Raw genomic sequence first — 24,298 nt, 5'->3', positions numbered from 1 at the left:
CACTGAAATAACTATGTGATTCACAGATGACAATTTGTTCTGAATTGGGATTCAAACCTGAGGTTCCCACTTTACGCAGAGCAGTCGCCTTAACCGCTTTAGCTATCTGAGCACGTCTCCTGCCCAACCTAAATCTCTCTATGCTGCACATTACAGAGTAGTGCCCCATATCCATTATTCTTCACTCACAGCTGTACTGTATTCCCTCGAGAGATCAAACATTATTGTGCATCTGCACTGAAAGATAAATATGCCGTCAGATGCTTATTTGGGTATGGTGCTTGTTCTTTCATATGTGTATGACTGAACAACATACCATACCTATACAGTGAGGTAACAAAAGTCATGGTATAGTGGTATGCACATATGTGGAGCTTGTTTCCAAAAGGTACCAAATCCAAATGGGCAAATTGTTGAGTTGTTGCTTTGTTGTTCTTCATGATTTTCCCTGTTTTTAGAAGAACAAATTGATGGTGCAATGTTTATCTTTAGCATACTAGTGTAGAAGGTGATACAAAATCAACTAAGTGCAAAATCTATGCATTTCACTAATTTATTTGTGTACATAGAATGAACCAGCCAGAATGCAACCTCAATATGAGTTCTATTTTTGGATGTAGGTTGAGTTAGTTGCTTTTTATAAGGAGATGGAAATTGCCCTGACTGCTGTGAAGTGATTCGAAGCAGCTACAAGTGTGTGTGTGTGTGTGTGTGTGTGTGTGTGTGTGTGTGTGTGTGTGTGCGCGCGCGCGCACCAGGCTCCTGATAGACAGGTACCAGAGATATCATACTTAAAGTACTATCCTCAGGAATATAGAACATGTCATCTCTTGTCAACTCAACTGAGAGGCAGGGAGAATTGAAACTTAGCAAGTGCAACACAACTTTACCTGTTGGGAACCAGGTGGGAAATTTTAGGTGTCTGTCATCAACAGTTGAAACATTTGGTGAAGAGCGGTACGCTGTTGGGAAATAAGAACCACCATGTGTACTCAGTTTTAATAACTGGAGAGGGCCACATTCAACATGTTGCGGAGGCTGTTCTGGCAGCCATTGAGGGTACAGTGTGCAACCAGTTGCAGACTACACTAGAAAAGACAATGCCTGTCATCTGGGCTCCAGCAGCCATACTTAATAATTTCAGCAACTGCTGAGGGAGGTTGACAAGATTAGCATTCCCCACAGAATTTGATTGAAGTTCATAATATGTAGCTTTGTCTTCAGAACTGAGTCCCCCTGGTTCAGGGTTAGCTGGAAGGCATGAACCAGAGACTTCATAGGTTCTGTGTCAAGCTATAGTCTGCTCAAATTTACCTTAGGATTGACAGCTACAATGGAAGTAGTGGTTTGATGCCCATGCAGGAAGCACAGCAAACATTAGGTCAATCTGACAAAACTTGTAGCCACAGCAACCACCCCCAGCTGACAAACCTTCACCCCCAGTACTTCCCACATACACTGTGCTTGAGTTTCAGGCCGCTTGCTGTCCTGTATGATCATTCATTGCATCCTGTGCTTTTGTTTTGTTTTTCAAACCATGGAAAATCCAGTATGAAATGTAACAATACCAGAGAAGGAAAGTTGCTACTCACCATATAGTGGAGATGCTGAGTCGCGATAGGCACAATAAAAAGATTCACACAATCATAGCTTTCGGCCATTAAGGCCTTTGTCAGCAGCACACACACACACACACACACACACACACACACACACACACAAACGCAACTTGCACACACGTCTGCAGTCTCAGAGAGCTGAAACTACCAGCTGTGTGTGTGTGTGTGTGTGTGTGTGTGTGTGTGTGTGTGTGTGTGCGCTGCTGACAAAGACCTTAATAGCCGAAAGCTATGATTGTGTGAATCTTTTTATTGTGCCTATCGCGACTCAGCATCTCCGCTGTATGGTGAGTAGCAACTTTCCTTCTCTAGTATTCTTTTGTTTTTCATGTGTACAGGAAGTTTTTGATTTGTTGTGACTGTTACTTGTGTGATAATGAACACTGTTAAAGCAGGTTCATCAAAAGTTACGAGAATGAATGAGTACATTGTCATTCTCTTCGCTGGAGTATACCCATACAAGCTCATTAAACCCCCCAGGGGGTCCACAACTCTTTTATGGATACGTGCGTAGCGAGCACGGGACCCTGAGCTAATGTGGCCCTCCTTCCTTACCGGGATGCATACCTTCCTTTTCCGCATCCTTCCCCACCCATTTTCGCCCCCCCCCCCCCTCCCTCACCTCTGCCTCTTTCCTTCCCTTTCCCCCCCTCTGAGAGTATGTTTTGTGCCTACGTCCGGAAATGAACGCTCGAAAATGTAACACATTCTTTGCTTTCTCTGCTTGCAAGTCTTTGTCCTTCCTTTGTCCTTCTCTTTTCCTTACCTCTTCTCTTTACCCTTTTCTCCACTGTGGCGTTTGAGACCTCTCTTCTTTCCTTTCCCTTTCTTTGTTTTTCCACACTGTGTGTGTCTGAAGGCCAACTCACGCATTTCCATGCGTAGCCGGTGACGGGGTAACGCGTAATTCCCCGCCCCGTGTAGACAGGTAGGACACGTACGTACCCCCTGGTAACGGCCAGGCCCAGGGAGGGGTGATTACCCGAGCTGATACCTTCCGAAAGTGCCGATTGGTCCCTCCATCCGTTTCTCGGGAGGTGTGACCTGAGGTGTGAACAATCACCTAAAGCAGGAGTGCCCTCAGAGAGGGCCCCCACAAGGGAGGAGCGCGCCATCGGAGATGCCGGTAATCATGGGGGATACTTCCGCAATGGTTTCCTCATCTTCTACTATGTCTGCTCACAAGCGTAAGTTCAATGAGTCTCAGCCACAGACAGTTCTTCCATCGTTGCCACAGTTCCTTGTTGTTTCTCGGTCTGACGAAGGTCACGACTTCTCCACGGTCAACCCTTTCATTATTCAGAAAGGTGTCGACACAATTGCAGGTCCTGTAAAGTCTTGTTCCAGATTACGAAATGGCACCTTGTTGTTAGAAACAGTCAGTGCCCTCCAGGCACAAAAATTGCTGCGTACTTCACTGCTACACACCTTCCCTGTCCGGTTGGAAGCGCACCACACTTTAAATTCCTCACATGGGGTCGTTTATACACGCTCCCTCGACGGATTGTCCGACGAGGAAATTCAACACTACCTCTCTGACCAGGGCATAACGGCTGTTCATCGAGTCATGAAAAGGGTTGACACGAACATCGTTCCAACCCGTACTGTCTTCTTGACATTTGACAGAGTTCAACTCCCATCGAACATAAAAGCGGGCTATGAGATAATTTCCATTCGCCCTTACATCCCAAACCCTACACGTTGCTATCGGTGTCAGTGGTTCAATCATATCAGCCAGTCCTGTTCCAATCCGGCCAAATGTGTTACGTGTGGCAAGAATGCCCATGAGGGTGCTTGTCCATCTCCATCCCCTCGTTGCATCAACTGTATGGGTGACCACGCTGCTTCCTCTAGAGATTGCCCCATTTTTAAAGACGAAAAACTCATTTAGGAAATCAGAGTGAAGGAAAAGGTGTCGACCTTTGCTGCTCGAAAATTATTCGCCAGTTGAAAGCCCACTGTGCCTCAGACAGGTAAATACAGCACTGTCCTTGCCTCTCCTCAGCCAACAAAGGAGGCGGCCACGCAGACTTGTGATCTCACCTTTAGTGCCACGGTCGTCAGATCGGCCAGCGCAAAGATCGCCCATTCCACCTCCCCACTTTTGCCTGCTCACTGTATGGCTCAACCTTCATCGGGTTCCCCCCCTGCGGGTTCGGGGGCTAGAATAGGCCCACGGTATTCCTGCCTGTCGTAAGAGGCGACTAAAAGGAGTCTCAAATGTTTCGGCCTTATGTGCTGGTCCCCTCTCGGGTTTGACCTCCATCTTTCTAAATTATTCCGAAGAGCGAGCCAGTTGGGGAAGGGCGCCTTACATGGTGCACTGTATCCATCGTGGATTTGGGACCTTTAGCCGACTTTTTTGTCGTTGCAATGGTGTCCCGCTCGTTTTCCGTCTCTTGGGCGAGGATACGTCACTGGGTGCGATTACCACGCTGCACTCTGCAGTGTTGCTTTTAACTGCGACGACGACCTTGGACATTTTTGCACCTAAGATCCAGCACGGTAGCCAGTCCGTTGTGGTGGGGCCGCCATGTACCCTGTTGGTTGTAGCCCCCTGACAACACAGGGATCGCTCTACTGATGCCTGCGCCGTTAACTCCCCACATATGCCAAGGAGTAGGTGCCCGTCTCCCTGGGGCATCAGGACTCCCGGCAATGGACATCCTGCCAGGTGGCTATTGCTGCGGCTGGATGGCGCCCGTGGGGAGGGCCCTTGGTCGGAGTAGGTGGCATCAGGGCGGATGACCCGCAATGAAGCGTGGTACATCATCTCTCGCTGGCGGCCAGCCGCCAGCAGTCTCTAAGCGTTCTCGGGCTCAATTTAATGCTCAAAAGTACGATCCGAAAATGTTCCCCTCTCTGGCCACGCCGTGGGAGGAGCGTAAGTCTCAGGATGGAGGTAATAGTTATTCGCCCCGATTCTTAGTTTGCACGAGAGCTGATGGGGAGTCTTTTCTATCCACAAAGCCTCAGTTCTTCGTCGAGCATTTAGAGGACAAGTTTGGGGAGGTGGAGGGCTTGTCCAAAATGCGCTCTGGGTCAGTACTGATACAAACGGCATCCTCCGCCCAGTCACGCAGGTTTCTTGCTTGTGACAAGGTTGGGGGGCTCTACCCAACCGGTTGCTCCTGCACCACCTACCTCAGGAGCAACCTCCTCCCACCCATCGGGGACGTCCATCCCCCCTTCTCAGCCAGAGAGGCGTCTAACTTCTTCGGCTACTCTCGCCCGTAAGAGTTCCCTTGGGACCCTCCCTTCCCAGGTTTCGACCAGCAGGAAGGATGACGGCCGACAGTGGCATAAGTCCTCACCAGTGGCCGGGCGTAGGGCTTCACGATCCTCCTCCGTCCCGGAGACTGAATCGGTGAAGCCTTCCCAGCCGGTGAAACCCAAGGTTCAGCGAGAGAAGTCCAAGAGAAAGACCTCTAAGGCCAAAGAACTTGCAGTGGCACCGACCCCACTGCACCCTTCGAGCTCTGCGTCTGAGGATGAGGTCGAGATTCTAGCGTCCGCTGAGGACCTTGATCTCGCCGGTCCCTCAGACGCCATGGATGCCACTCGTACGGGTACTGAACCGGTGGCAGTGAGTGAACAAGCGGCGTAAATTGCCTTCCCAGTCCTTTCACGCCTTTCTCAGCCATGGACAATGTCATCCTCCAGTGGAACTGCAGCGGTTTCTTCCACCATCTAGCTGAGCTCCGACAACTTATCAGCCTTCACCCTTTCTTCTGCATTGCTCTTCAGGAAACTTGGTTTCCAGCAATGTGAACCCCCGCCCTCCGTGGCTATCGTGGTTATTATAAGAACCGGGCAGCATATGAAAGGGTGTCTGGTGGCGTCTGCCTCTATGTCCTTCACACTCTGCACAGCGAGTCTGTCCCTCTCCAAACACCTTTAGAGGCTGTCGCTGTTCGGGTGTGGACGCCACAGGCTGTTACCGTCTGCAGTCTTTACCTTCCACCGGATGGTAATGTCTTGCAGCATGTCCTGGCTGCGCTGATAGCCCAATTGCCGCCACCTTTCTTGCTATTGGGTGACTTCAACGCCCATAACCCTCTGTGGGGTGGGTCAGTGGCAACAGGTCGAGGCGCCACTGTTGAGCATTTATTGTCGTAGCTCGATCTCTCGATTTTAAATGATGGTGCCTTCACACACTTCACTGTGGCGCATGGCACATACTCCGCCATTGACCTTTCAATCTGTAGCCCTAGCCTCTTACCGTCTGTCCAATGGAGTGTGCATGACGACCTGTGTGGTAGTGACCACTTTCCGATCTTTCTGTCACTACCACAGCGTCACTCTTCTGGGCGCCCTAGCAGATGGGCTATGAATAAGGCTGACTGGGACTTGTTCTCCTCCACTACCGCTCTTGAGCCTCTCTCTAATGATGACATTGATGCGGTGGTTCAATCGGTCACCACCGGCATCGTTACTGCCGCCGAATCTGCCATTCCCCATTCCTCTGGGTCCCCTCGGCGGCGGACTGTGCCTTGGTGGTCGCCTGAGATCGCTGCAGCGATTAAAGATCGCCGGCGGGCGCTACAGCGTCACAAGCGACATCCGTCCATAGCCCACCTTATCGCGTTCAAACGGCTGCGTGCGCGGGCCCGCCTCCTTATCCGCCAAGGCAAGAAGGAGTGCTGGGAGCGGTATGTGTCCACCATTGGCCTCCATGTCACTCCATCGCAGGTCTGGGCCAAGATTCGACGTGTCTACGGCTATCAGACCCCTGTCAGCGTCCCTGCGCTCTCACTGAATGGAGCAGTTTGTACTGACTCCGACGTCATTGCCACCCGCTTAGCAGAGCATTTTGCTATGAGTTCCGCTTCTGCGAACTACCCCCAGGCCTTCCGCTCCATCAAAGAGCGGATGGAACGTCGGAGCCTTTCTTTTCACACCCACACTTCTGAATCCTACAATGCTCCATTCAGTGAGTGGGAATTTCACAGTGCCCTTGCCGCTTGCCCTGATACCGCTCCCGGGCCAGATCGCATCCACTGTCAGATGCTGAAACACCTTTCAGTGGACTGCAAGCGACGCCTCCTCGACCTTTACAACTGCATTTGGGTCTAGGGTGAGTTTCCATCGCAGTGGCGAGAAAGTATTGTTATCCCCATTCTGAAACCTGGGAAAAACCCTTTGAAGGTGGACAGCTACCACCCCATTAGCCTCACCAACGTTCTTTGCAAGCTTCTCGAACGGATGGTGAGCCGGCGCTTGAATTGGGTACTGGAATCTCGGGGCCTTCTGGCTCCGTCTCAGGGAGGGTTCCGTAAATGCCGCTCCGCCGCCGACAATCTGGTGAGCCTGTAGTCGGCCATCCGTACTGCCTTTGCCCGCCGTCAGCACCTGGTCGCTGTCTTTTTCGACATGGCATCATCACATCCTTTCTACGCTTCATGGATGGGGTCTCTGCCGATCTTTATCCGCAATTTCCTGTCGTATCGTACGTTCCGCGTGCAAGTCTCAGCCTCATATAGTTCGTCCCACGTCCAGGAGAACGGCGTGCCACAGGGTTCTGTTTTAAGTGTCTGCCTGTTTTTAATAGCCATTAACGGGCTCGCTGCGGCCGTGGGCAGTTCTGTCTCCGCTTCCCTGTATGCTGACGACTTCTGCCTTTACTACAGCTCTATTGGCATTGCAGCTGCTGAACGTCAGCTACAGGGTACAATCCGCAAGGCGCAGTCCTGGGCTGTAGCTCATGGGTTCCAGTTTTCGGCAGCCAAGACCTGCATTATGCATTTCTGCCGGCGACGTACTGTCCACCCGGAGCCGCAGCTTTCTCTTAACGGCGAACTTCTTTCAGTGGTGGAATCACACAGGTTTTTGGGGGTGGTTTTCGATGCCCGGTTGACTTGGCTGCCTCATATCCGGCAGCTCAAACAGGCGTGTTGGCGGCATCTCAATGCTCTGCGATGTTTGAGCCACACCCGCTGGGGCGCCGACCGATCTACCCTGTTCTGGCTTTACCAGGTTTTAATCCAGTCTCGTCTGGATTATGGGAGCCTGGCTTATGGCTCAGCTTCCCCATCTGCGTTGCGGGTGCTGGGCCCAATCCTCCATAGCGGGATACGCCTTGCCACTGGTGCTTTCCGCACCAGCCCTGTGGACAGCATACTAGTGGAGGCAGGTGTCCCTCCACTGCGGTTACGACGCCAACAATTACTGGCTGCTTATGCTGCCCATGTTTTTAGCTTGCCCGGGCATCCCAATTACCGTGTCCTGTTCCCGCAGTCAGTCGTCCATCTGCCAGACTGTCGGCCCTGGTCGGGTTGTCCGATCGCCGTACGCGTCAAGGAGCTTCTCTCCGGGCTTGGGTTTTTCCATGTTCCACCTCCTTTCCAGGCACCTCTGCGTACACCCCGTGGTGTGTTCCTCGCCCTTGCCTTCGGCTCGACTTGGCACAGGGCTCGAAGGACTCAGTCCCTCCAGAGGCCTTCCGCCGCCGCTTTTATTCCATCCTGACCACGTATCAGGGCTCTGGAATTGTTTACACTGACGGTTCGATGGTTGCTGGTCGTGTCGGGTATGCGCTAACTCTAGGGGACCATTCCGAACAACGTTCCTTGCCAGATGGCTGCAGCGTTTACACTGCTGAGCTGGTTGCCATCTTTCGTGCCCTAGAGTATATCCACTCCTGCTCAGGTGAGTCCTTCGTTATCTGTAGTGATTCCCTGAGCGGTTTACGAGCTCTCGACCAGTGTTTCCCTCGTTCTCGTCTGGTGATGGCTATCCATGAGTCCCTGCATACTCTTGCGCGTTGCGGCCTCTGTGTGGTCTTCGTGTGGACCCCAGGCCATGTTGGAATACCTGGCAATGAGAATGTTGACCGCCTGGCGAAAGAGGCCACTAGTAAATCATCTCTGGAGATTGGCCTCCCGGAGACTGATTTGCGGGCAGTCTTACGCCACGAGGTTCTTTCGGTTTGGGACGCTGAATGGCGCAATCTGCCCGCGACCAACAAACTCCGTCCAATCAAGGCGACGACGACTGTGTGGCTGTCGTCCATGCGGGTCTCCCGCAAGGAGTCTGTTGTCCTCTGCCGGCTGCGCAGTGGGCACACTCGGCTTACGCACGGCCACTTATTGCGCCATGAGGACGCGCCTCTATGTCGCTGCGGCTCCGTTTTCTCTGTGGTCCATATTTTATTGGAGTGTCCGCATTTAGCTCAGGCAGTTGTTCGCACTGCCTGACATGCTCCCTGCCCTTTTAACAGATGACTGCTGCGGCTGACTTAGTTTTACGTTTTATTCGGGCAGGGGGTTTTTATCATTTAATCTAAGTGTTTCTGTTTTATCTTATAGTTTTGTGTTGATTCTGGCCTTTGGCCTCCGGTTTTAAACTGATTTTTTAATGTGTTTCAAGTGGTTGGCTTTTCCTTTTTAATTTTTATGGTCGGCCAACCACCGTCACACTCTGTGTGATTTTAGTTCATTTTGTCTGGTCTTTGTCTCAATTTCTCTTGTTCTGTGTCGTCTGTGCTCTCTTCTGTTAATCGTTTTTATTCTCTGTGGTTGTTTTTAGTACTTGGAAAAAGGGACCGATGACCGTAGCAGTCTGGTCCCTTTAATCCGACAAACCAACCAACCTTCATCGGGTTCTGCTAAATCTCGAGCCCAAAAGTCAGACACCCGGATTTCCAAAAAAGAGCCTATTCGTGAAGATTTTTTACGTACCCCAACTTCATAACCATCGGTTCCTCCTTCATCTAAACATCCTGTTTCCAAGAAGGCTAATAAGAAACCCAGTTCCTCTCCTTCTCTGCCAAGGCGTGTCTCATCTACTGCACCACCTGGCGGTAGCCGCTCTCGGCCGTCTTCTGTGTCGCCGAGGCGCACTGCTGGCGGCCGATCCCTGGTGGCAGGAGCTGCCCCTGAGCAACCTATGGATCAGGATCTTCTGCCTTCAGCTGAATGCCGTTCCACGCTGTCGGTCACAAGCTCTGAGCAGCCGTTGAGTTGACGGCAACCTTGATCACATTCTTCCATTTTCTGTCGACCCTATGTCCATTATCCATATGAATATCCGCGGCATTCGAGCCAATCAGGATGAATTCTTGATCCTCTTACGATCCTACTCGCCAGTCATCTTCTGTCTTCAGGAAACAAAGCTGCGTCCCCACGACCGCTTTGTTTTCCCCCATTTTCAGTCAATCCGATTTGATCTCCCCTCTGTTGAAGGCACTCCAGCACATTGAGGACTCATGATTCTTCTCCATGATACTCTCCATTATCACCCAATCCCCTTAAACACTTCCTTCCAAGCTGTCGCTGTCCGTCTTTACCTTTCTGGATACACCTTCTCTCTTTGTACTGTATACATTCCATCGTCCACACCAATGGCACAAGCTGATCTCCTTCATCTTCTTGGTCAGCTTCCACCCCCCTATTTGCTGGTTGGGGACTTCAATGCCCACCACCCGCTTTGGGGATCTCCACATCCTTGTCCGTGTGGCTCACTATTGATAGACGTCTTCCACCAACCGGGTCTTGTATGCCTCAACACTGGGGACCCAACTTTTTTGTCTACCTCCATGACAAATTTCTCTCATTTGGACCTTTCGGTCGGTACTGTTCCGCTAGCTCGGCACTTCGAATGGTTCGCCCTTGCTGATACACACTAGAGTGACCACTTTCCATGTGTCCTTCGATTGCAGCCACAACTGCCATATATGCGCCCGCGACACTGGAAGTTTGCCCAAGCCGATTGGACACTTTTTTCGTCTCTAGCGACGTTCGATGACCGTCACTTTCCTAGCGTCGACGATGAGGTCACTCATATTACAGACGTTATTCTTACAGCTGCGGAACGTTCAATACAAGGTTTTGCTTTACTCTTGGAGCAGGAGCAGGGTGGTTGTGGTTGGGGCCTCTCTTCAAGTTTCCTCAGTCTGAGACCCAATGACCACTCCCAGGTGGAAAATTGTTTTTTTTTCCAATTTTTAGATTTGGTCTCACATTTTATGCCTTTTACTCTGTGTTTTAACTTCCTTGTTTTATAGTTTGACTCCCCTTACTGGATCCATCCACTTTTAGCAGACCCTCTTTCTTCTGTGAGTAACTTTGGAATCACAGGGCTGATGACTATGCTGTTTGGTCCCATAAACCCCCTCAATTAACCAATCAATTTCAAAATGTGTCAGGGAAAAATGCTATAACTTGTCTGGAAATCAGGGAATTTCACTTGGCAAAACTTGTGGCAACCATGTATACAAATATTAATATTGGTGCCATGAAAGAGTTGAGACTGCTAAAATTGAACAAGATCCCATGGCTTGATGGAATACTTATCAGATTCTACAGGGAATTTGCATCAGAGTTAACCCCTCTTTTAGCCATAATATACTGCAAATCATTCATACTTTGCGAAGTCGCTAAAAGAAAGCACACATCACACCCTTTAGAAGAACATCGGAAGTGATCCACAAAACTACTGTCCAACAAAAATGAAATCCGCCTGTTGTAGATTCTTAGAACATCATCTGCACATGAAAAGGTAACTTTAAAAATAAAAAAAAAAAAAAAAAAAAAAAAAGGCAAGCATTCTTGAATAGCCAGTCATTTGAATCCAACTCTTTACTTTTTCTCGCGTCATTGTGAAAGCCATTGGCCAAGTACCCACTACCACACCAGCATATATTAACAAAAGTACAATCATATTGGATAACAAACAAAATTTGTGACTGGATTTATCATTTTTTGTGGGGATGACACAGTATGCTATTTTATCTGGAGTCTTCAACAGATTTTGAAGTAGCTGCAGGTGTGCCCCAGAGAAATATTTTGGGATCCTTGCTATTTGCATAGTATAAGAATGACGTAAGACTTTTTACAAATGATGTGTTCTGTGTTATAAAGTAGTGCCTGAAAGAATCTGCAGAAATATACAGTCAGTACTTTTAAGAGGTGCAAAGATCTTGCTTTAAATTTTCAGAAATGTAAAATTGAGCACTTCTCAAAATGCATAAAACTGTTATCCTATCACAGCAGTAGCAATGAATCTCAATTGGAATAACTCAACTTAAACAAATATCTAAGTGTAACAATGTGTGGGCATATGAACTGGAATGATCACATTGAATCAGTCATAGGTGAAGCAGGTTCATTGGTAGAGTACAAACTCTCACGCAGATCATCCTAGAACCTTGTTGAAATATGTGCAACCCACACAAAATACTGTAGGTTTGTCGGGAGATACTGATCATATGCAAAGAAATGCAACCTGAATAGTCACAGGTTTGTTTTACCTATGGCAGAGCATCACAGAAGTTGCCAAAAAACCTGGACCTGCAAAAACCTGTGTATTTAGTTTGAAGGACCAGTGTGAAGTGTGAAATTGCAATGAATTACAAACATCAGCTGTGTACAGGACATTGATAGAAATCAACGGGGAGAGTTGAAAATGTGTGCCCGACTGGAATTCGAACCTGGGATATCCTGCTTACTATGCAGGCACTCTAACCCCTAAGCCACTGAGGTCACAGGAATTAGCTCGGCTGCGTGGGCTTATCCCAAGCACGCCCCCCCCCCCCCCAAGCAGACCCACATTCTAAACTTACTCCACAAACTATGAAAGTAGTGCTCCCTGCCCATTAATCTCGATGCTCATGGCAAGGCGTATTCCTGCAAGAGTTCAAGCATATGTGTGCATTCGTATAGAAATGATCCTTGGCTTGTGATCTCCGTAATTATATGTGTATGGTGTCTGTTCTTTTGGACATGTCCGAAAGAATTGACACAATGGTGGATCATGACAGCCATGAAGAATGAAATTTCAATGAATTGCAAACATCAGCTGTGCACGGAACATTGATAGAAATCAATGGTAGGAGCACCTGCCTGGTAAGCAGGAGATCCCGGGTTCGAATCCCAGTTTGGCACATTTTCATCTCTCCCCATTGATTTCTATCAATGTCCCATACACAGCTGATGTTGTAATTCAATGAGATTACATTCTTTACAGCTGTCACGATCTACCGTGGTGTCTGTTCTTTTGGACATGTCCGAAAGAACAGAAACCATACACATATCAGTATGAAGTGATGAATCTAGGAATAATTACAACTCTTCAATAGTCAACTGCAAAGGGATTGCAAAGATACGATTAGACAAAGTACTGTGTGCACAGAGACATTTAATCAATCATTCTTGGAAAATATGGAATGGGAAGATACTTTATTTTGCTGTGCACTTCACAGTGGTTCGCAGAGTATTGATGTAGATGTTGATAAATTTGTTGAAAACAGGAGCACCAGAATGCAGAGCCCCACTGTGAACCATAGAAAAGAATAAGGACTCCACATGAAAACAGATGTTATGTTTTGTTATTGCAGTAGTGTAAACACAGATCATCGTAAATTGATTTCTGTTGTTGACAATAAATGATATAGAGGACATGTGTACTGGGAAGTGACTGCAACATGTCTTTGATTACAATTCTTTTCAATTTTTCATTATCATTTTATGAAGAGGAGTGTTTCCATTTGGCCTGCAGTATGTTATCTGTACTTACTTTAATATTCTTCGAGTCAAGGTGGAAAGAATAATTTCATGTGCAGGAACAGACATGCAAAAACAAACTGTGAGAAATGCTTGCTTTCAGAATTTGAAGTTCCTGTCTACACTAGAATGGATGGAAGAATGGAGCAAACATGTTTGTTAAAGGATAAAGTAAGAGTACCCCCAGGAAATGCTATAGGCCAGGAAGAGAGGGAAATTGGCAGTTCATTGTGTCAAGTTTTGTTGAAGTGTCTGTAGCGTGTCATTTGATAAGCATTAGATTTGGCTTTCCTTTTTCTTTTATTTTGCCGTTACTTTTACATATGTTGCATCATTTATTCCCATCTTAAAAGCACCCTAGGAAAAATTATTATAGAAGTATAACGAACAGTTAAAATCTGACCTAATTCATTCTTTTCTTTTCACTTCTAGTGGATTCTTTGTGAACCTGATGTTACAGTTTTCATGGGTTGTGTTGGCAAAGACAAATTCAGCACGATTATGGAAACAAAGGCCCGAGCAGAGGGAGTAGATGTGAAATACCAGTATACAGATAAAGAACCTACAGGTTTGTGCTCATTAATTTAGGCCTAATATACAGCTTTAATTGCTCCTCTCATGTAAATATTTATGCTTTTCTTTTTCTCTCAGCTCTCTACTCATGAATGGACATCCTTTTTAAGATTTGCATTAAAAAATGTGCTTTCATCAGCTCTTGTCTACATTTGCAGTTAAACAGCACAGTTGTATCCAAGAAATACAGAACAAATGTCCTTTCCTCTGTTACATTTGTTGTGAAATGTAAAGAAAATTATTTGTGAAAATAAGTGATGGGGGAGTTCCTAGTTCATTGCAGCCATCATATTGAATCCTAGTACATAAAATATCTTTGAACTGCAATTGCATGTGTCACTGAGCTATTGATTTTATTCCTCTCGTTGGCAGCACCATACAAGTGAAATATAGATTACTCGTTCTACAGCCCATGGTACACTCTCCTCGCACCCTGGCTGATCTTTCCATACCTCACCTAACATAAAAATCTTTTGACTTCTTCACCTTGAGCTAAAAGAGCATTTAAATCTCACATTTGACAGCTTACCGTAATAAATCTTCGTATTAAAACATGATATGATCAGCACTTCACTATGTTTTAGGACATATGCCCATCATATTAGTTAGTTATTAACTTATGAAACCAATAAACAATTGCTTACTTTTTAGCATTATGGTATATTAAAGTAAAATTGGTTGGAGAAAAACCTATATTAATATCAACAGCTCAGATGGAAAACCAGTCCTAAGCAAAGAAGGAAAAGCAGAAAGGTTGAGAGGAGTATATAGAGAGTCTATACAAGGGAGATGTACTTGAGGGCAATATTATGGAAATGCAAGAGGATCTAGATGAAGATGTGAAGGGAGATATAATACTGTGTGAAGACTTTGATAAAGCACAGAAAGACTTAAGCTGAAACAAAGGCCCCGGGAGTAGATAACATTCCATTAGAACTACTGATAGCCTTGGGAGAGCCAGCCATGACAAAACTCTTCCATCTGGTGAGCAAGATCTATGACACTGGAGAACTACCTCCAGACTTTAAGAAGGATATAATAGTTCCAATTTCAAAGAAAGCGGGTGGTGACAGGTGTGAAAATTATCGAACTATGAGTTTAGTAAGTCACGGTTGCAAATTACTAACACAAATCCTTTACAAAACAATGGAAAAACTGGTAGAAGCTGACCCCAAGGAAGATAAGTTTGGATTCTGGAGAAATGTAGAAACATGCGAGGCAATACTGACCCTATGACTTCTCATAGAAGACAGGCTAGGGAAAGGAAAACCTACATTTATAACATTTTTAGATTTGGTGAAACCTTTTGATTATGTTTGACTGGAGTAGTCTCTTTCCAATTCTAAGTATGGCAGGGGTAAAATAAAGGGAGCGAAAGGCTATTTACAATTTATACAGGAACCAGATGACAGTTATGAGAGTCGAGGGGTGTGAAAGGGAAGCAGTGGTTGAGAAGGGAATGAGCAAGGGTTCTAGCCGATCCTCGATGTTATTCAATCTGCATATTGAGCAAACATAAATGGAAAGAAAGAAAAGTTTCGAGTTGGAATTAAAGTCCAGGGTGGAGAAATAAAAACTTTGAGGTTTGCTAATGATATTGTAATTCTGGCAGAGACAGCAAAGGACTTGGAAGAGTAGTTGAATGGAATGGACAGTGTCTTGAAAGGAAGATATAAGATGAACATCAACAAAAGCAAAACAAGGATAATGGAATGTAGTCAAATTAAATCAGGTGATGCTGAAGGAATCAGATTAGGAAATGAGACACTTAAGTGGTAAAGGAGTTTTGCTATTTGGGGAGCAAAATAACTGATGATGGTCGAAGTAGAGAGGATATAAAATGTAGACTGGCAATGGCAAGAAAATCATTTCTGAAGAAGAGAAATTTGTTGACAGTGAGTACAGATTTAAGTGTCATGAAGTCCTTTCTGGAAGTATTTGTATGGAGTGTAGCCCTGTATGGATGTGAAACATGGACGATAAATAGTTTAGTTAAGAAGACAGTAGAGGCTCTTGAAATGTGGTGCTACAGAAGAATGCTGAAGATTATATGGGTAGATCGTGTAACTAATGAGGAAGTACTGAATAGAATTGGGGAGAAGAGGAATTTGTGGTACAGCCTGACCAGAAGAGAAATTTGTGGTACAACCACACAGGAAGAAGGTATTGGTTGGTAGGACACATTCTGAGACATCAAGGAACCATCAGTTTAGTACTGTAGGGAATTGTGGAAGGTAAAAATCATAGGCGGAGACCAAGAGATGAGTACACTAAGCGGATTGAGAAGGATGTATGTTACAGTAGATACTCAGAGATGAAGAGGCTTGCACAGGATAGAATAGGATGAAGAGCTGCATCAAACCAGTCTTTGGACTGAAGACCACAACAACAACAACAAAGTGAAACTGCTTTCCATTTATATGCCAGTTTGCAGGTCACAAAATTACAAACAGTAACAAGGATTTTGAGTTCAGGAAATGGAAATGAGATGGATGTAGTGAAAGTTGATGCTGTGTCCTGCAATAACAAGTGTCATTTCAGTAAATGAAAAGTCAACCCACCATCGACAGAAATAACATGGGAACGTGTTAAATAGACGGCGTGAGTGCTGTAATTCAGCCACCATTTCAAAAGAGCAGAGAAAATTTGTTTCCATTACTTGAGAATTTGTAGCCCTGTTAAATTTGTAAATGTTTCTTATAAATGTTATGGCTGCACTAGAATGTTATATATTTCACTGCACATCTGACTCCAATGATTATTTCTGTTTTTGTTTAAGGTACCTGTGCTGTTCTCATTACATCAAATGGTGCTGAACGCTCATTATGTGCCAATCTGGCTGCTGCAAATTGTTTCACAATTGATCATATCAGACATCCAGAGAACAGGAAACTCATAGATAATGCATTGTACTACTATGTATCGGTGCGTAATGTTTTATCGGATGTTTTGCCACCATTATTTTTAAATACCTCTAACGTAATATTGAAGCACATACTTTTATATCAATTCATAATCATAGTGATTTCATCTGCACTCATAGTGCAAGTATTTTTATGGACTCCATATAATGCTGTCAGTTCTGGTTTTGCCAAATATTTGTTTCTTTTGTCTAGTTATACCTTTCCAGGTCACATTATTAACAGAAGGTGCTTCCAGTACAAAAATATGGGTGACATAATTTTGTTTATGAACTACTCATTGGTGTAATATGCTTGGTTGGAGCAAAATTTAATTTTTACATGTTTAATATAAGAAGTGCTGCAACTGAGTAAAAATTAAAACTATTTTTCGCCAATGAGGAAGAGTATTTGAAGGGGAAGTGACAACCCTTGACTACAGGATTTACAGGCACAATTATTTTTAGCATTGTTCGTTCTGACAGAACTGAAATGTCTTGTTTTTTTGGCAGTGATTTTTTTTCTATTGTGCCCTAAGATAGTGACCTAAGAGATCAGATACAGAAAAAAGTCTAATTCAGTATTTTATTTTCAAAGAAGTGTCAATAAAATTATGTAGCAGAAATTTCATTGTGGGATCTGTAACTAATACCACAGTTCGTAATTTTGTTTGACTAGTTGATGGCAACAAATACTAAAGCCCCTTTTACACGATCAATTTTCTTGTGTGAGCTGACTACTCGAGACAAATGAGTCTACTGCAGTGCCTGTGGCGTTTTATTCCTGTAGTGAGTCTTGTCTCTTTCAAGTGGTCATTTTTCGTTTACACATTGATGCCAGAATTGAGTGTGTGGTATGAGCTGTCTGCTGTGCAGTTTGTCATCTGAATGGTGAAAGTGAGGTTATGAGAGATTATCCTTTTCATGAAAAAATCGAAATACTGTAACAAAATGTAGCAACAATCAGAATTGTATGAAGTAGCAAGACTTTTGCACAGCCAAGATATAATCATTTGTAGTATATTTTATTTGCAAAGCTCTCACTAAATATTCTTATAGCTTCATGAGAGGTGAATGTTAGGCCAGAAATATAATGAAATTGGAGCTTGACTCATTGTCTTCATGGTATCACAGGGCTGGGGACAACTGGGAATTTTGGGAAAAACCCGGGAATTTTTAATCTGGGAGAAAGCCACGAAAATCCTGGGAATCTTTTAGAACTCTGGGAATTTTTCATTGTTTTAGTCTAGAGTTAAATTTTTGTAATTTTGACTGGTAAGAACTGATACTGCAGAATAATACTATGCCAGTAAGATATAAACAAGAGAAAAATACCAGTATGAAACTTAAGATACGAAGAAAATTTGCCATTTACAACAATAAACGCAAGCGTCCACCGACAGCAAAATGTGTCAATCGCTGTAGGACAAAGAGTATACAATACTTCGTAACAACAAACTGCTTTCAATGAGTGTGGTGTCACAACTGTTTAAATTAGGTTTGTTTGAGCAGTTGGCAGTGGTCGCATGCACAGAGCTGAGCAGGACCTTCTCCTGCTTCTCATTGTTTTGAAATGTGGCTCTTGGGTGTATAAGCTGTAGCTGTAAGCAGCAAGATACTATCCAGAAAAATTTTTCTGGCCTACCCAAGCTGCCATATGTGCGGTTGCACAGAGCAGTCGAAGTTGTAGTGGCGAGTAGTCTCCATGTGACCCGCATTTACGTTTTCCGCTTTTGCTGTTCTCTCTTCATTTATGGCTCTCACGTCAGATGAAAACAAAACTGATTTGTTTGGCTCGGAGTTATCAAATGAATTAAAATACAGTCTCGTAGTTATGGAAGGCTAAAATGTGTTATTAGTTTCAGTTTTCTGATTGTATTTTACTTCCATGTTTTTGGCAATCAAGTATTAATCACTTTGCAGAACAATGATGTTATTTTTGTTGGTTTGCTAAATAAAAGTGGCTTTTCTTAATCTTTCCTGCAGAGACAGTAAATTTATTTGAAATGAAGTGTTTCATTGCACACTGTTAGCAAGTTTCAACTGTTCACTGCATTTCAAGTGCCGTTTTCATTTCTGTCATACGTGGTATTATGGCATAATAAAGAACCAAGCATGAGATAATACAGTGGTGGTACTCCAAGAACATTGGCTTTCCGAAAAACACACTGTAAAGCTTTAACAGAATTTTACATATCTGCCTTCCGTGAGACATTGTGTTTTTCGATCACAGGACATGTTTCAACACTTGTATGGTACCTCTTCAAGACTTGACTTTATTTCTTAATTTATGTTGTTTATGTCTTAAATTTATAGAACATCATTCTTCAGTAAATTGGAGACTGGTAGCACACCATGTTTTATCAATGTAGCTCCCCACAAGGCTTTATATTTACTCCTAGAGTAGATTATAAACTGCCAATTGCAAAGTTTCTTGGCTTCACACATAACCTTGTTAATTTTATACACTTTGAAACAGTCACAAAAGCTTATTATTCTTAGTTCTTGTGTATAAAAACAACGGTTTTTATTTTCTTAAGAAATTGGTATTTGTTCTTACTAGCTTTTTGCAGTGCAAAGTATATGTAAACTTGATTGGAAATGCTACATAACAGTATTTCAGAGTAAAACAAAAAAGTATCTGTGATAAAGTCACCTCATAGCAAAATATTAGGGTATGTTAAGGTGTAATGTCTAATTTTTGCTGGCCGGAGTGGCCGAGCGGTTCTAGTCGCTACAGTCTGGAACCGCGCGACTGCTACGGTCGCAGGCCCGAATCCTGCCTCGGGCATGGATGTTGTGTTGTCCTTAGGTTAGTTAGGTTTAAGTAGTTCTAAGTTCTAGGGGACTGATGACCTCAGCAGTTAAGTCCCGATGTGCTCAGAGCCATTTGAACCATTTGAAATCTGTATAATTTTTTAAAAAATATTGTGCCAAGGACTGCTTTCTAATTTTGCATATCTTGGATAGGATATGATAAAACAATTGTCATAAGTACAAGAACTCCATATGTCCCATCTGAACAATGTGCCACACTGCTGTGCATGGTCTTGTGATGCTCCACTGCGCATGAAATTCCAAACAGAAATTGTAGTGATTCGAGAATTTCTGTGTAAATTCTAGAACCACTCAGCCTTCTACCACCTCGAACACATGATATTCTGGATATGAGTGTGGGATGGTAGAATCCTACCTACTGGGCATCACATGTTTCAGTCGCGGGAAGAAAGTAGATGCGACGGACGAAAGGCACTGACAAGTACCTGTCAGGCAATCCATAGATGGATTAGTGAGTGTGTAAGGAAGAACCATGGAGTTTATTTGCAGCTCAGTGCTTATTGTGTCATTGACTATTGTTATTAAAACAAGGACAGTTGAAAAAAACTCTTGACATAGCCTTGCTATAGGCAAGACATTTTTTCTGATTCATGTTAAGAGAAGTTATGGTATCTAAGCTAACTTTCTTTTAACTGTAACCCAATTTGTTTCCGATGTTCGGCGGTATGAGAGACTTACAGGAAGTTACATACACTCCTGGAAATGGAAAAAAGAACACATTGACACCGGTGTGTCAGACCCACCATATTTGCTCCGGACACTGCAAGAGGGCTGTACAAGCAATGATCACACGCACGGCACAGCGGACACACCAGGAACCGCGGTGTTGGCCGTCGAATGGCGCTAGCTGCGCAGCATTTGTGCACCGCCGCCGTCAGTGTCAGCCAGTTTGCTGTGGCATACGGAGCTCCATCGCAGTCTTTAACACTGGTAGCATGCCGCGACAGCGTGGACGTGAACCGTATGTGCAGTTGACGGACTTTGAGTGAGGGCGTATAGTGGGCATGCGGGAGGCCGGGTGGACGTACCGCCGAATTGCTCAACACGTGGGGCGTGAGGTCTCCACAGTACATCGATGTTGTCACCAGTGGTCGGCGGAAGGTGCACGTGCCCGTCGACCTGGGACCGGACCGCAGCGACGCACGGATGCACGCCAAGACCGTAGGATCCTACGCAGTGCCGTAGGGGACCGCACCGCCACTTCCCAGCAAATTAGGGACACTGTTGCTCCTGGGGTATCGGCGAGGACCATTCGCAACCGTCTCCATGAAGCTGGGCTACGGTCCCGCACACCGTTAGGCCGTCTTCCGCTCACGCCCCAACATCATGCAGCCCGCCTCCAGTGGTGTCGCGACAGGCGTGAATGGAGGGACGAATGGAGACGTGTCGTCTTCAGCGATGAGAGTCGCTTCTGCCTTGGTGCCAATGATGGTCGTATGCGTGTTTGGCGCCGTGCAGGTGAGCGCCACAATCAGGACTGCATACGACCGAGGCACACAGGGCCAACACCTGGCATCATGGTGTGGGGAGCGATCTCCTACACTGGCCGTACACCACTGGTGATCGTCGAGGGGACACTGAATAGTGCACGGTACATCTAAACCGTCATCGAACCCATCGTTCTACCATTCCTAGACCGGCAAGGGAACTTGCTGTTCCAACAGGACAATGCACGTCCGCATGTATCCCGTGCCACCCAACGTGCTCTAGAAGGTGTAAGTCAACTACCCTGGCCAGCAAGATCTCCGGATCTGTCCCCCATTGAGCATGTTTGGGATTGGATGAAGCGTCGTCTCACGCGGTCTGCACGTCCAGCACGAACGCTGGTCCAACTGAGGCGCCAGGTGGAAATGGCATGGCAAGCCGTTCCACAGGACTACATCCAGCATCTCTACGATTGTCTCCATGGGAGAATAGCAGCCTGCATTGCTGCGAAAGGTGGATATACACTGTACTAGTGCCGACATTGTGCATGCTCTGTTGCCTGTGTCTATGTGCCTGTGGTTCTGTCAGTGTGATCATGTGATGTATCTGACCCCAGGAATGTGTCAATAAAGTTTCCCCTTCCTGGGACAGTGAATTCACGGTGTTCTTATTTCAATTTCCAGGAGTGTATTTATGTGGAAACTGAGAGTTTTATTGTGTATGGAGGTTAAATACATTGTTAATTGACGAAAAGTAAAGTTTGTGTGTCTGCTTATTTCATAAGTAGAAAGAGTCAAAAAATTCCTGTACCTAGCATTATTCTACGGAGAAGAAGTCAAGAGGGTTTCCAGCAGCCGGTAGCCAGTGGAGAAGAGTGGCTGCAAGTTCCAAATAAGTCACCTCGTAAAGAAGTGGAAGGTGGTTTGGGGGAATAAGCTGATCCACACTTACACTTTAAGTCATTAGAACATTAGAAAATGCAGTGAAAGGTGTATGAGCAGACTAAACGCCAAGCAAGGGCTCCCTGTGTCATCATAGTTCCGCATGTGCAGTGACACCTTACTTCTGGCACTCTCTGGCAACTGCTCAGACAAACCTATTTGTAACAGGTTGGGGGAAAATGTTGTGAATGGTAGTCTGAGAAGCATTACTTTCAAAGTAAATTTTGTTCTAAGCAAGATGAATTATGTTACATGTGAGAATGTGTACTGAATTTCTTAAATCACAGATCATTTGACTGTCGTTCAAAACGTAACACTTTATGGACCAGTCACTTAGAATAGTTTTGGGCTGTAAGACCAGGCATTTACATCATCATTTAAAATTTTAATGGCACATTTGTAAGGATAACACACTGTAGCTATACTATGTGTATATTAACTTAAACCATGAAATATGCCTATTTGTGCTGCTATTCGACAAGTACATCATGTGTCATATGCTCTGAATATCTGTTGTCATTTGCTTGCGAGATAATAAGACATGAGCTATGATTGGCTTAAAAAAGCACATTGCAATAACGATTCCAGTGATTTGGAAACTAACATGCTGTTTGGTGGAATTCATACGTATACTTTCATAATAAAAAAATGTGCGGTGTGTATGTTGCTGCAGGTCAAAGATCTTTCCAAAACACTTTTTTTTCTTCTGGATTTCATTTCCTAAAGTTCTGGGAAGCTCTACGCTGGTGTATGAAACCTTTACCTTTCAAAATATTGATAAGTTTTACAGTTCCGACAGAAAGTGTACTATCACTTACCACAGAGAAAGAGTATGTTCACCCAGGAAAACATTTATTTATAACCGGGAAATCCAGGAAAATCTAATTCAGGAGAAGGCCTTTCAGGCGAAAGCTTATTTGTTTAGCAGTCTTTTTGTTGTGCCTGTCTGTGACTCATTACCTCCATTATGTGGTGACCAGCAATCTATTCTTTTCATAGTAATGTCAAAGCAAAATTTCCCATATTTTACCATTACATAATTGTTAAAATCAAAAGTAGTGTTCCCACACATTAAAGTAACAAAGACTATGTTTTTACTAACACATTGCATATCAGCTGCTGCACCATGCTTATTGTTGCAGTTCCTGGTGATTTTCGTAAGACACGCACGAAATGAGCACACCTTTCTTATTTGAAAGTAGCTGTATAATTTGGTTTCTGTGCGATTTCCCCTTGTCATGTCCGCCCCCCTCCCTCCCCTCTGTTGTAATCATGGGCTCATCATGAATTATTGTTATCATTCACACCTCCCTTTTATCTTTCCAAATATACAGCAAAATGTCACCTTGTCTTTGAAATGTAGTGTCACCTATCTATAGATATTTGGCTTCTGTTTGTAGATACTTAAGGAGACCTCTGTTGATTTGCATTGTACCACAATTTCTTGTTTTCCTTTCTAGAAGTGTTTTGGTAATAGCTGTACTGTTGTAATAATTGTTGTAATAAACATGGCACCACATGCCAAGGTGAGATGAAAGTACAGAGTGTATAGCGTCTTGAGGCTTTTTTCCTTCCTCAGTATATATTTCTAGGTTGGAGAACCATTTACACTTTCACGAACGATATTTGATAAGTTTCCCAGGATTATACGTCTGGAAACAAAGCCGCTCTCTCCGTGGTATCAGTGCTTCATCAAGAAAAAGCTCCTTTTCAGGTTTAAATATGGTCAGAAATTTATCTAGTAGTTAGTTTAGCACAGATTCAGATTTGTAAAGTTTGTTTTCCTGACCACACTGTCATTGAAATGCTACTATTTCCTTGTCTGCTCAGATGGATTTCTGCTCATTAGCTTCCAGAAAATCTGTGTGTCTATTACAAGATCTGTTGATCAGTAGTCTTTCAAATAATCTTTTTTTATTTGCCCTGTCAAGATAATCATGCCCAGAAGTTTTTTTCATTTCAATAGCAGTGATATTTGTAAATTTGGGATACTATGGAGATTCTTTATAATGGTTTTCATTTTGTTCGTAATACAAGTTTGTTTGTGTCCACATCTCATCAAACAGTTCATTCCCTAGAAATAATTCCACCATGCTTATAATGCCATTGATCTTACTGGAATTTCCCTAAATGTTCCTAAAATAATGATCTTGTCCTTTTTCAACCAACTTCCACTGATAGAAGCTTCGTCATCTAAATCGTTCACAATTGTCTCACTTTGGTTGATTATAGCCATGTTCTTTTCTTCTTCACTTCCACTACCACTATCAGTAAAATCATTTAAATCGCTTGGAATGTCGGAACAATTGTCTGCAAACAGTTCAACGAGAATCTCACTTTCCGTCAAATGTTTTCGCATCGTATAGCTCAAGGCAACAACTACAGTATTGACTATTTTGTTGTACTGATTGTTGGCAGTAAAACAAAAGATAAAAATAAGTTCATGCTGTTGTTCACTGCACTGAACCCTCTAATTCATGGATAACCTTGTGTTAAATTGGA

General features: G+C 44.4%; 1 protein-coding gene across 3 annotated transcripts in view; it reads left to right on the top strand.

Annotated features, from left to right (window-relative positions):
• The window catches only part of LOC126237394 (uncharacterized), a 97,925-nt gene that overhangs the window by 12,324 nt on the left and 61,303 nt on the right, over positions 1-24,298 (top strand). For all 3 annotated transcript variants that reach the window (XM_049947485.1, XM_049947483.1, XM_049947484.1), the window contains 2 exons: positions 13,553-13,688; positions 16,473-16,618. In XM_049947485.1, the coding sequence (XP_049803442.1) occupies positions 13,553-13,688; positions 16,473-16,618 (282 nt within the window). The remainder of the gene's footprint in view (positions 1-13,552; positions 13,689-16,472; positions 16,619-24,298) is intronic.

This window comes from Schistocerca nitens, chromosome 2, assembly GCF_023898315.1.
Source record: "Schistocerca nitens isolate TAMUIC-IGC-003100 chromosome 2, iqSchNite1.1, whole genome shotgun sequence".
NCBI lineage: Eukaryota > Metazoa > Arthropoda > Insecta > Orthoptera > Acrididae > Schistocerca > Schistocerca nitens.
The sequence above is the reverse complement of the archived record's forward strand: the minus strand, read 5'-3'. Positions and strand labels throughout refer to the sequence as shown.